The 13,381-nt window shown below is 31.6% G+C and overlaps 1 protein-coding gene across 17 annotated transcripts in view; it reads right to left on the bottom strand.

The window, feature by feature from the left end:
• The window catches only part of LOC136058028 (sodium channel protein type 2 subunit alpha-like), a 53,304-nt gene that overhangs the window by 20,320 nt on the left and 19,603 nt on the right, over nucleotides 1-13,381 (bottom strand). For all 17 annotated transcript variants that reach the window (XM_065751194.1, XM_065751196.1, XM_065751207.1 and 14 more), the window contains 3 exons: nucleotides 11,014-11,187; nucleotides 8,599-8,955; nucleotides 5,836-6,321 (listed from right to left, as the gene is read on the bottom strand). In XM_065751194.1, the coding sequence (XP_065607266.1) occupies nucleotides 5,836-6,321; nucleotides 8,599-8,955; nucleotides 11,014-11,187 (1,017 nt within the window). The remainder of the gene's footprint in view (nucleotides 1-5,835; nucleotides 6,322-8,598; nucleotides 8,956-11,013; nucleotides 11,188-13,381) is intronic.

Below are 13,381 nucleotides of genomic sequence, written 5' to 3'. Positions count from 1 at the left end.
CATCTTGCAATGGATAGGGAAGGAACATAGCTGTATAGCATGCAGGCCAATCAAAATCCATTAAAAAGTGATTATATATATATATACATATATATGTATAACTTGCTTAGGTAACCTGTGTGAAAGTGGTGACACGTTGCTCTACCTGGTTAAAAAGCACCAGAGCTGCATTCTTGATTACTCCAGCTTGGTTTTACCCCTGTGAGAAGTAAGAATGGTAGGTAGTGAAGTTCAAGACACAGGATCTCTAGTTTTCTGCTTTTTGGAATTTCTAATTCAAGTATGGCTTTAACACAATTAAAACATAGTTATTAAATAGTTTATGGTCAGCTTGCAAAAAGGGAAATACATACCACCTGGAATGCTTAACAAACCTTTCTACAGAGCTTGTAAGTTTATTTTAGAGAGATAAGAAATGTAGAAACTAGACGAAGTAATCTGCACTCTGAGATTATGATTCATAAATAAAAATGCAATGATTAAAGTAATGATTCGCAGATTTGGAAATTGTACTAGTTTTTATTAAGTGCTTCTAATGCATCTTAATGAAAATTTAAAGGTTTTTTATTTTTTAGTTTAACATTCTCATTTTTCATTTAACTGGCTATGTGATTATGTCTTTTATTTGAAAAAAAAGTACATACAGTAAGCAATATACTTTGAAGTTATATGTCTTCCCATTTTTCCTTCATACTTCTTATAATATTGGTGAAACTTACAGATGAAAGTAAAAAACTTGTCCCTGTCTTACAAAATGTCTAACGTAAGAAGTTGTCATCACTGATTTGGTCAGTTGTAGAAAGGGGGAATTTAGGTGGTTGGATATTTTAAAAGAAATGTGATTAAAAAAAATCTTCCAAAAAACATCAAAGATCAAATAACTATTGAGTAACTTTTGGCTAAGAAACTCACTGAAGCCCCACAGCAATGCTTAATTTCTGGCACACAGTAACTTTGTTTCTGTCTTTTCATTTTACCTAGTCACAAAGGTACTAGTGATGCTGTTTCTTGGGTTGGAAAGGTTAGTAGATTAGATGTTGAAGAATATTTTGGAATTCCACATGACAGATGCCTGCCGATATTCCTTAAAAGTCTGCAGATATTTCTTTAGTTGTGAAACCAGCTTTACATAGCTGAAGAGCATCTTTAAAATTACTTTTCTATGTTGAAATCCAAAACTTTGTTCAGAAAGTTGTGATTCAGAGGTAACATGCAGTTATTAAATAGTACAAAAACATGATAGTTAGCAGTCTAATATCTGGTAATATTAACAGATTCAATTTACATCAATGATTAGCGGGTATATTTGGTAATAGAAACATCACCCACAAGTTAAATTTAAAAAACACCAAATTATCCCCTTTAGTTACTTCTCATTTTCTTATTACTTTTAAAATTAGTTGTCTTGAATATCTTATTTTCAGAACAGAAATTTGTTATTTTATCTCATTGGCTATTGCACCTCTGTTTTCTTCTAGTAGGTACTGGCAAAATCCTTCTTTAATCAAATCTTTCAATTACTTTCAGGCAACGGTTATCCTAAAATAAGTGGTAACTTTTAATGTCTTAACAATAAATCCTCTTTCTCATCCAACTCTCAAGTTTTGCATATTTATTTTTCCATTATCCACTTGTACTTGATGTTACAGTTTTTCATGATAACTTACTCTAGTTTTAGACTGTTTTAGGTTCTATGTAAAGTATGCAAATGCAAACAGTAAGCTACAAAACAAATACTCTAGCATAGTATACATAAAAAGAAAGACATTTTTCATTAACTTAAATGATGCTAAGTGTGATGTCTACTTAAGACTACAGGTTAATTTCTAATGTGTCTGGTGTTGAGACAATAAAAAAACCTGAGCTTTCACCATGTTAGATAGCTACTTGGGTAACTTCAAGTATATGTCGTCAGTTCATTACAAAAAGCCTTTTCTGAATCTGACGACATAAGAGATAAAAAATGTATAGGTTAAGATGTGTCTTGGGAGAAATCAAATGTAATTTGAAAGACAAAGTAGATTTGGAGAGACAAAGCACAGCTTTAGGTACAATATGAAAAAGATCAAAAATGTTGAAGACACTTCTTGGTTAGACCACTCCACTGCTTATCCTGAGCCCTTCAACGTGACGCTTGTGACACAGTTCTGAGTTCTTGAACAAATTATATCTCAAGTAAATGTTGATTACACAGTTAAGTACAGTGAAGATAAGTCTGCATTATCTGAAGCCTGTGGAAAAAGCTTTTCTCCAAATAATGAATAAACTGCTATCTTATTTGGGAATTAGCTATAGTAGAACTGTGTGGATTTGACTTCTGGCCAGGCTATCCTGATGAATATGACCTTGTAGTCAAATTCTCCTGAGTAGACATGCTTTTTTTTTTTTAACCTAGCATTACATCCAAAAAGACTTCCCTAGATTTGTAGTGATATCTATTAGAAAGATCTTGTTTATGTCTGGAAGTTACAACCAGGTTCCAGAATACCTTCTGGAAAATTAGGTAAGTTATTTATTAAGTGGCAAATAAATTAGCAGGTATTTTTACAAACAGGGAAGAAAAAATAAAAATAAAAATAAATATAAAGGAATCAATCAACTTTCCAAAAGTGACAGTGGCTAGAGTTATTTCATAACATATTAAATAATAAAAGAAGAAAAAAAATAGCATTTATTTCTCACAGTCCCACAGTCATATTTTCTGAGGCATTTTTATCATAGGCATCTTCCCACCCCCTGCCTCTATCATGACCTGTTATTCATGACACATATAAAGTAATCATTCTGCTCTTAACATCAGCAGCAGTCAAGAAGATACAAAGATAAAAGTTTATTTTAGAGCTCTTGCACAGGTCAAGCTTCCCAGAATTCTGTTGCAAAAAATATAAATAAATGAATAAACCAATCATTAAAGGGGATATCTTGTGAGGGAATTTTATGTGTTAAGTACTGTCGCAGCTAAGGCAGGGGATTTCTGCCACATCTCTTACCCCTCCTTTTGCAGACCAGCCCTCCTCCAGCCAGGAATGTTGTCTCAGTTATATCCCTTGAGAAGCGAGATAAAGCAAATGATGGTGTGCTTTTCTAAAGAGGTAACTTAGACACTGAAGCAATATAGTCTTAATTTCCCTTAAAAGGAAATCAGAAGGCAGCAGGAGGCAGTTCTGTTGACTTGGTGGAATAAGATTAGGAATTCTGCTAAATTCCTGTCACACACCAGAAGAACTGTACATGTATTACCAAAGCAGGTGCATTTTTATGAACACAGTAAAATAGAAGTACTTAATCTTTTCTCTAAAAATCATCAAGAAAGAGTGGGATAAAGAATACACAACAGAACTGAAAATCACTACAAAATTCACATTTTTCAAAGCACTATTTATTAGCTACCATTCATTAGCTACATACCAGATATACTCTTTCACTGTACAAATATACATGACATGCTAGACAGCTCTCTGTGAGCTGAACTTGAGGGAAGCACTATTGATCTAGCTTTGCAATGGTAGTGACCATGAAACTCTATGGAAATCTTAAGGCTCTACAGATGCCCTAAACTTATTTTATCCCTGTTGAAAATTTCTTGACAATTTCTTAACATACATATACTCCATCATTTACTGGTTGATTTTCCTCAGACACTTGTAATTTTCACTTTCGTGCTGCTTTTACAAGCATTTGGATTTGGTTTCTTTTCCTGGAGACATCATGGTATTTTTGAAGTTCATTAAAAAAGGCAAAATCACTTTTGATTTAGCATAGTACTGGAAGTTCAGAATGACCTTAGAAGAAGAAAAACGGGTGATGCCTGAGATAAGTAGAGATGGGAATGAACAGAGCAACTGACTTGTGAAAATACCTTAAAATCACTATCTTCTTTTTCTTACGGTGTACTTACACCCTTTGTTTTGAAGGAGTTTTAGTTGCATTTAGTTTTCTCCTCATCTATTCCACATGGTGGTGCACTGTTAAACTGACCGATTCAATCTATCTTAAAGAAGAAACAATGAAATAATACCTATGGGACAATGTTGTTTGATTTATATTGCTCAAGTGACATGCCCTGTAAATACATTGTAGCAGAGATGGTAATGAAGACTGTTAGGGAATCTGGAGACAGATAAGGATGGCAACCTCTGAACTCTGCTGCTGAGGCTAACTTGTCCTGTAACCACAGCTTTTCAAAACCTTCTGAACTTTCAAATGCATAATAAAAACTTTTGAAAAAATTACATATTCTGAAAAATTTTAGGCATATATTTTCTTAAGGCAGAGTTATTATGAAGGCATTCATTACTGTATTTCTCAAAATTAACCACAAGGAAAGCAGAACATTTAGACTGAGGATTCGTTTAAAGAAATAGCATCAGAATATAACAAAAGAGTTAGAAGACACTGCTAAAAGGTCATTAGAAAAGACAACCTTCACTACATCAGCTTATTTGAAAAACACTTAGCTCTCAGAGTCTCTCTGAAAGCTTACTTTATGATGCTAGTTGGGCTCATAATTTGTGTAATTCTTAGTTCTCCTATATTCTGAAATTTTCATGACAGTTTATATGCTACACCATAGAAGCAGTTGATATTGAAAATATTTGTCTCATAACTGAGCAACTTGATGGAATATCTGTCTTTTAATCTTACAGTTATTATGCAGAGTAACCTTTATTGTTGCAAATGAACACACACTTTTTATATTACTCTATTTTTTGAAGAAAAACAGCATACTGTAACTGGATCATGGCTATCCACTAAAGACGTGATATAGTTTGGTACTGCTGTGGAATACAGCATTTTTGAAAATAGAGCAGATTTACCGCTATGATACAGACATGAATGCAGGATTTCTTTATAGAAGAGCTTGCTTTATGGTAAACAGACCCTTTTATATTAATAACCTTCCTGATGAAATCCCAGTAACTGATATAATTGAAAGCATATCTATCCAATGTTCCTGACCCCTTAAATCTCACAGTTCCTTTATTTCTAAAAGCATTGAAATATATATATATATACACATATATATTTTTTGTTAATGTATTTAGTAATTTATCATTGGTCATCACTCCAGTGTATTAACTGTTCCATTAATACTTTGATAACCAGACCATGTTTACAGGTACATGAGCTACCTAGCTTCTGTATTTTAGAACAAATTTGTCTCTGCACAGTAAGAATAGCATAATACCTTCATGTAAAATGCTTTTATGTGTATATATACTACAATATTAGTGTGCTCTCTGGGACAACTTTGAGATATTGCTTTACTGTGACACTGACCTATGTCTGAATTGATGCACTTCAGAAAGACATATTCTCTGAACCTCAAATCAATACTCACAAAAAAAATTAGATAATTCAAAATGCATAATTTATTTATCATGCCTCAGGGTTCTTTCTTAAAACTACCCTAACTACAGAAAAAAAATGCATTTTCTTTAAAATTTATATTTGATTAGATATGCAAAACAATATACTTGTACATTAGCCTTCTATAATAATCTTATTCCACAAATCCTGATCACAATTAGGTACACAAAGGATGTTTTATGAAATGTGTGCTAGTCCTAGAACTGCATTAAAACATTGTAAAATAAATAACCATATGATACATCTTCCAAATGCTAATAAACAGAGCATTAGGAATGTAAAGTCTAAGGATTCTTAGTGTACTGTTACATAGCACATTCTTTTAGTTTGAATTGTATTTATTTAAAATAACAAAAAATATATTTACAAGGGATGAAACAGTATTTTGAAGAACACTAGATATGAAATAGACAAATATGTAAATGCAGGACTACAATGTAATGGTTAAGACAGAAAAGTTCCTACCTGTTTGCTTTCTTCCATATCAGATTCACTGCTAAACTCCTCCGTATTTAAATTTTCAAAGTCAGATTCTCCAACAGCAATTGGCACTGTCACGGTGAGGCCCGGGTTGTTTATGAAGGACATGTAATCACTTTCATCAACAACGTATTTTTCCACGCTGCTGCCTGTTCCTACACCACTGGTAGTTCCATTCCCATCTTTTAGATAATTCATATCTTTGCTTATTTCAACAGCAGTATGATTGGAAATGCAGCTGTCTTTCTTGTTGTTTAGTTCTTCAAGTGCTTTGATTTCTTCTAAAGCTTTCTGTTTTCTAATGAAGGCTTTTTGTATGAATTCCTGTATCTTTTTTTTAATATAATCTATTCCCTTCTGAATTCTTGCCACTGCGATCTGGAGATTGTTCATTTCATTATCATCATCTGTAGCAGCAAGGTTGTCCGAACTAAAGGAGCTTAGTAGCAAGGCCAGAAACAGGTTCAGAACCTAATAGATGAGAAAATACAGCTATATAATAAATACATGCATATAAGCTAATATTTTTACAGAATAGTGTAAAAAAGCACAGATTGTTTTGAAGAACATTCACACTTGCTAATTTGAGATAAACAAATAGTACTCCCCATTACAAAACCTCTCCTTACTGGACTTGGTCAATATTCAGAAGATGAAAACACAAAAGGTAACATCTAAACATTTTTTACTTCCTGAATTATTTATTTATTTTTCTTGATGTAGCATGGTTGTTGGAACTGTAAAATGAAGAAAAAAAAAAACAAAAACCCTCAAAATTGAAGCTATACACATTCATCAGAGGTTTGAAACACTTCTTTCTAAATCTCTTAGAAAGAATCAATTGGAATCAACTGGAAGTTAAGTAGAATATAAAAAATATCACCCTATAAAATTAGATAGATTCCTATGGTGCATTTATTTTATAAACTTACATCACTTAATGCTATAATAACTGACTTATATTTCCTAACTACTGTTTGAAGGATTATAACATGAAACTGTAATATTCTGTTAATTCTAGACTTGTCTCTTAAACTGTATAAAGCTTGTCATAAAAAGAGTAGAAAGAATATTTTAAGATGAAATGTTCACTTTAATCTCAGTTACTAATAATTACATTATTTATAATTGGATTTTCTCCATTTCCACTTCGCAAAGAAGAAAAAATTATTTTATCTTACAAAGGAATTCAAAGTAGAATGAACTTTCCTCATCATCGTATAATAATCTTAGCACTAATACTGCCTGAGAACTGTGTTCTGTTCGAAATTCAAGCATCATTATTGTTTTAATGTCAGCACCAATAAATTGCAGTGGTTTCCCTAAAGCTCACAAACAACAAATCATTTTATACCTTCAGTTTTATATATGACAACTTTGTATACAATCATGTTATTAAAGGAATGGATTGGTAAATGGCTGAAAAGACTTCAACGTGGTCTTTCCTATATTTGGATTAAGTGGAGGCCACAAGGCACCAAAGGCTGTCATGGCAAAATGGCACCCTATGTCAACTTCCTCCCACTGTATTTTAAAAAAATGCTATTTCTAAACTTTGTTTTCTGTCATATTGATATAATTTCAAGATTAAAAAAAAAACAACTCTCTGATCTTCCAATAAAACCTCAAGTCCTATCTGTAATAAATTTCTCCTTATTTAAATGTTAGACCTCTCACTTTTACTCTATTTGAAATTTAATTCTTCAGGCCTTCACAATTCCAGGAAAAACAAAAACAACAGCAACAAAAGTGAATAAGTACATATTTGAAAGAAAGATGTGACAATATGAATCAGAAACAATATTTTTATCCAGAAGTTCATGCTGAAAAAATAAGTAGCAAGTTATCGATCACAAATAATTTTCTCATACTTTCACAGTTCTGCAAATCTAATGTCAAGATTGTGAAGTTGTCTGAACAACTAGGACACAAATATTGGGAATTCACAAAATGTCACAAAAATAAAACATTTAAAATCAGCTGTTAATGGAAGAGAATTCTGACAGATAATGAAATATAATTTCCAAGCACTTCAGAATTAACTTTGAATATTAAATTTTGAAGTGTAAACATGAATTTTGCATACCAATTATAATCCTGATTTCTAATACACTTTCACAATGATTTATAAGTGAACCTTTCATCACTAATTGACAGCTTGAGTTAAAATTTTTCTATAAAAATTTATTCAATAATTTTGAATTAGAAGCATTTTTAAGATGGAAGAGCAATCACCCTGCAAATAATAGGGGATTATTTCTACACCAAAGAGGGGCAAAAAGTTAATTACTTAAATTCAAGATATGCTACCATAACAACTACATTATATTTTATTTTAATTAAGTCAGAAGTATTAGTATCAAAATTATCTGCAATGAGTGCAAGAAAGTCCAGTGTGTTCTTTTTAATCTTCAGACAAGACTCTGCTCATAAGCTGGTGCAGCATAATCTTTATTATTTCAAGATGAGTTTAGATAACATTTGGATTTAAATGACATCTATGAATTAGCTCAATCATTCCCATGGTAGGGTGTTAAGTGGGTAACTTTAGTGCATTCCTAAAGCCATAATAAGAGTACGTCATTGAATGGAAATTAGAGTGAAAAAGCAGGTAAGAGAATGATATTTTTTTAGCCAAAATCTAGCTTAAGTAGATATTCTTTTTTTCTTCAAAATAGAAGTATGACAAATATTCTTAGTTGTACATAATTTACATTTTTGCATCAGAGTTTATAAGTGTTCACATACCACTAGGTTTCCAATCACCATGACCAGCATGAAAACAATAAGGCACATGGTTTGGCCTGCAACCTCCATGCAGTCCCACATTGTTTCGATCCATTCTCCACACAGGACTCGGAACACAATCAAGAAAGAGTGGAAGAAGTCATGCATGTGCCAGCGTGGAAGCACACAATCACTGGAGATCTTGCAGACACATTCCTTGTAGCTTTTTCCAAATAGCTGCATCCCAACCACAGCAAAAATGAACACAATGATGGCCAGCACCAGGGTCAAATTCCCCAAAGCCCCCACTGAGTTGCCAATAATCTTAATCAGCATATTTAGAGTTGGCCAAGATTTTGCCAGTTTAAAAACTCGAAGCTGAAAAACAAAAATGCAGAGGAACCAATAGTTATACCACAGTTCTAGAGGTACCTTGCGCCATTATTCATGAAAAGTTATGAGTTTCAAATACCATCTGTAATGATGTCAGTTATGTGTAATTTCTGGCTGATGTCTATTTGTCTTTTGTAAATTTAGAACCTATGAAGACAGTTCACTATTTAAATTTCAGAACTTAGTAAGAAAGGAAAGGTAAGATCAAGATGTGTGATCAAAACATACTTCAGAAGAAGAAAAAAAAACATTTTAAATTCATAATATTTTAACTTTTTTAAGAGACTACATTTTAGGAAATTCTAATAGTTGTGTAATTTTTGAGAAGGAAATAACATAGGAAGTGCAAAACCTTCCATTATTTTCCCACATTGTAGCATATTTATGGGATCTTCAAAAAGAATTTTAAGAATGAAATGCTGTAGACTGTCTATTCCTTTTAGGGTATCTGAATTTCTTTGAAAATACTTGCATTACTACTTAGCATTGAGAAATTTTCCCTGAGTATTCAATAAGATCTATAAATCAACTGAGATTCACTTGTCTGAGAGATCGCACGGGAAAGTCTGCTGCTTCCCCTGCTGTTCCTGACATTTTAAAGCAAACAACTAAGACTGTTTACACATACAGTAGTTTTAATTCCTGAGATTTTTCCAAAGATCTTGTTTTTTTTGAAGAATATCTGCTTAGTTGTGTCTATATGTGCTGCACTGAAATATAGATTAGATTCTTCATTTTTTATACCATTTTACATATCCGAAGTCAACTGTAAACAATTAAATATCAATAGTAATAGCTCTATTGCTTATAAAAACATGTTATAAATAAATAAGGCTAAAATTTTTGCAACAAAATCTCTTTTGAGTGGCAGCTTATTCTAACACTTCTGTCCAGATGTGTTCTAGTCACATACAATCAAAGAGAAGCTAGGTCCAAGGTGTTTAGCAGAACTGAGTTTATGTAAACTATTTTTTTCTTCACAACAAGTAATATTATTTTAATGGGAAAAGTGAGAATGGAGTTTGGTATTTCCCTGGATTGTACTGTCCAGAGTTTCATCTTAGAAAAGAACATATTTTGTGTTTATACTAGATTTGGTATTTTTGAACATCCACTCACAGATAATTACTTTCTCAGTTCCTAAAGACAGGCAGAATTTGGTACTCTTCCCAGTACTCTCACAACTCCTTTTTTGCTGGCTTCATCCCACATTACTCTCAGCACCACATTGGGTTTCATAAGCTTACTTAAAGGGCAGTTTTAAAGTGACAATTTCATGTTGATATTGAGATGTCCTTTCAGGACATTATGCTCACTAACTTAGAATAGTCTGTTAATAATGGTGCATGAAGCTGAGTACCGTGGTAGCTGGCGCTAATAAACTACATAACTGCTCTATATATTCAGAAATAACATAGTTTCAGGTAACGTAAGAAATACTAACAAGACAGACTTTACATCACGATACTCGTGCCTCTATTAAACCTACCTCTACATTAGTTTGTGTAGAATACTACTTGCTGTAAATATATTTAGTACAAAGTCAACAATATTTCAATTTAAGTACTCTTATCCTAAAGATGTTTTATTCTCAGTGCCCATTAAAATAAATGTTGTGAAGAGAGGATATACTTGGAGATTTTATCGGGAACACAAAATAATGTTCATAGTATAAAGACAAAAAATGTTATGATTCTTTATTCTACTGACAATATATATATTTTTACAGATATTCAACTTTGATGAATCTTAATGAAATAAGTATAATGAAAGTTTTCAAAACTCTCAAAAGATACCATTTAGTCTTATGATGGCAATGGATATCAGTATAATAGGATATCCACAGGGCAATTTGATATGAAAAGACAACATTTGACTAACACCTGAAACTTGTACATATCAAATTGAAACTTGGGGATATATGAAAAAATACGTGAGACATTTAAGTGTTTAATGTGTCCTTACAGTACTGGTAACTATTACATTAATCAGCACATTTCTGAAGAGATTAAATTACATATATATAATTATTAAGGTATTTACCAATCTGAATGACCGAAGAACTGATAATCCTTCAACATTTGCGAGACCAAGCTCCATTAAACTAAGGCTAACAATAATACCATCAAAAATATTCCAGCCTTCTTGGAAATAATAATAAGGGTCCATAGCAATTATCTTTAGTACCATTTCTGCTGTGAATATCCCAGTGAATACCTAAAACAAAATCAATTAGTTGAGTTGTTATGAGACACATATATATCTGAGCAAATTTTTCTAATCCAGCTTGATTTCTGGTCCCTGTTATTTGTACCTGTTACTACATAAAGCAGATGACTGTTATCTCCAAATAGTAATAAGTCTAAGTATCTCTGCAAACATAAAAGTGGTAATTAAAAGCAATTAAAAGACAGATACAGGAGGGCAGACAATTGATAAACTTATCAAAAAGAATCTATTTATGAGTCAGCAGCTCAGCTCCAGTTCATCTACTAAAAGGTTTCACCATCCAGCACCTAATCTGATATGATCTGCTTCTAAAGAATTCTCCCAGTAAAATAAAATAAAATAAAATAAATAAAAATAAAAATAAAAATAAAAATAAAAATAAAATAAAATAAAATAAAATAAAATAAAATAAAATAAAATAAAATAAAATAAAATAAAATAAAATAAAATAAAATAAAATAAAATAAAATAAAATAAAATAAAATAAAATAAAATAAAATAAAATAAAATAAAATAAAATAAAATAAAATAAAATAAAATAAAATAAAATAAAATAAAATAAAATAAAATAAAATAAAATAAAATAAAATAAAATAAAATAAAATAAAATAAAATAAAATAAATGAATGACAGCAATTTCCATCCTTCCTCACAGTCTAAACAGAATTGTTATGAGAGACTTTCTGGGGTCAGGCTTCCTAAGGTCTCTCTTTTAGCTCAAAGTGCATGGGTGGAAGCTGAAATTTCTTGCATTAGACTTTTTGTAAGGATACAGAGTATTCAGGAATAGCTATTATTATCTGTGATAGCTATTTCCTTGCATGAAAAGGTCTACATGGTGAAAATGTTACTTGAAATATCTGAAGGTGTCAGCTGTGAAATGATCAGTACATCTTGTTTTTTGAAAGTACAGAGTTCATCCCAGCATGACATTTTTGTCATGAGTAGTGATCACTAGTAAATACAGCATAATAAAGAAATTTTAGAGCATAATGTAAAAACCACTAAAAATATATGAATATTGTTCACAACACTCAAAGGCTATTCCTTTAGAATCAGAAGTCTACTGATATAAACTGATGTGCTTTGCAATTGCATTGCTTTAGTTCTTTATCCAGATTGTTCTTAGTTCTTTCACCAAGTTGTAAGGAAGCAAAACTTAATTTTACATACATTGTGTGTATGTAAACATAGCAATTGTAAACAGCTTTTAATTTAGGAATATTAGGAGATAGATATATTGGTGTGGAACATTAGAATATGCTAGAGCCTAAGGCTTTGTCCAGGAGAAAGAAAACTTCTTGTCAGTAAGTTTATATTGAGTTCTGTTTTCTTTTTTAAAGTCATAGACATATATTACCAATACGTCTATGGAAAATGTTTAAACTTTAAAAAGTACTCTGGCTGAGAAATGTATTACTGCTCCATTCAAATATTAGCAGACTATTCAAAACTGATGTTCTTGTGTTATTAACTCAAAAGACTCAGTAGGTTTGGTTTTTCAGGACTGCATGCTGTGGGAGTCAATCCATCTCCTGTGTAAACTATCTGCAGTTACTTGGGGTGGGTACAACTAAAAATGTATGAGTCCTCCCCTGAAACAAGCATGTGCAAAGTTCATTCCTCTGTTTCATGAGTATCAGAAGCAAATACATATGTGTGATGCCACATTTAGGTATCTGCTCACAAAAAGAATTGAATATAACTGTAAATCTCCAGATCAGAAGAAAATCAGGAATGCTATCACTAATAGATTTAAAAATACTGTGTGCTTTTTATTAGAGAATCAATAATAATCTTGTTTATAAAGCTTTTTTCAGTTACATAAATTGGCAAGGATATCCTGCTAACAAGAAATATGCCTTTCTTGGAAACTTACTTTAACTGAAAAGAAGTGAAATTCTGATATATCAGTGTTTCATCAACTTCTCACAGAACAAAAATATTTTCTGTGAGGGAATATCAGCATCATAGTAAAAATTAGATAATCTACCTTAACCTTTTAAAGATAAAACCCCAAGGTAAATATCAAGAAATCAAATCTGCTGAGTGAAGGCTACATTTCCAAACATATCCAGTTATTTCATTTCAGTAGTTACCAAAAAGACTCATGAAAGTTTACAGCTTCAGAAAACTCAGTTTGTTTAGGAGAATCATAAATACAATTTATAAACTGCTTATT

This window comes from Cyrtonyx montezumae, unplaced genomic scaffold (genome assembly GCF_038088225.1).
Source record: "Cyrtonyx montezumae isolate F1298 unplaced genomic scaffold, pur_monq_1.0 scaffold_7, whole genome shotgun sequence".
Taxonomy (NCBI): Eukaryota; Metazoa; Chordata; class Aves; order Galliformes; family Odontophoridae; genus Cyrtonyx; species Cyrtonyx montezumae.
Note: the sequence above shows the minus strand (reverse complement) of the source record. Positions and strands in the feature narration are given on the sequence as shown.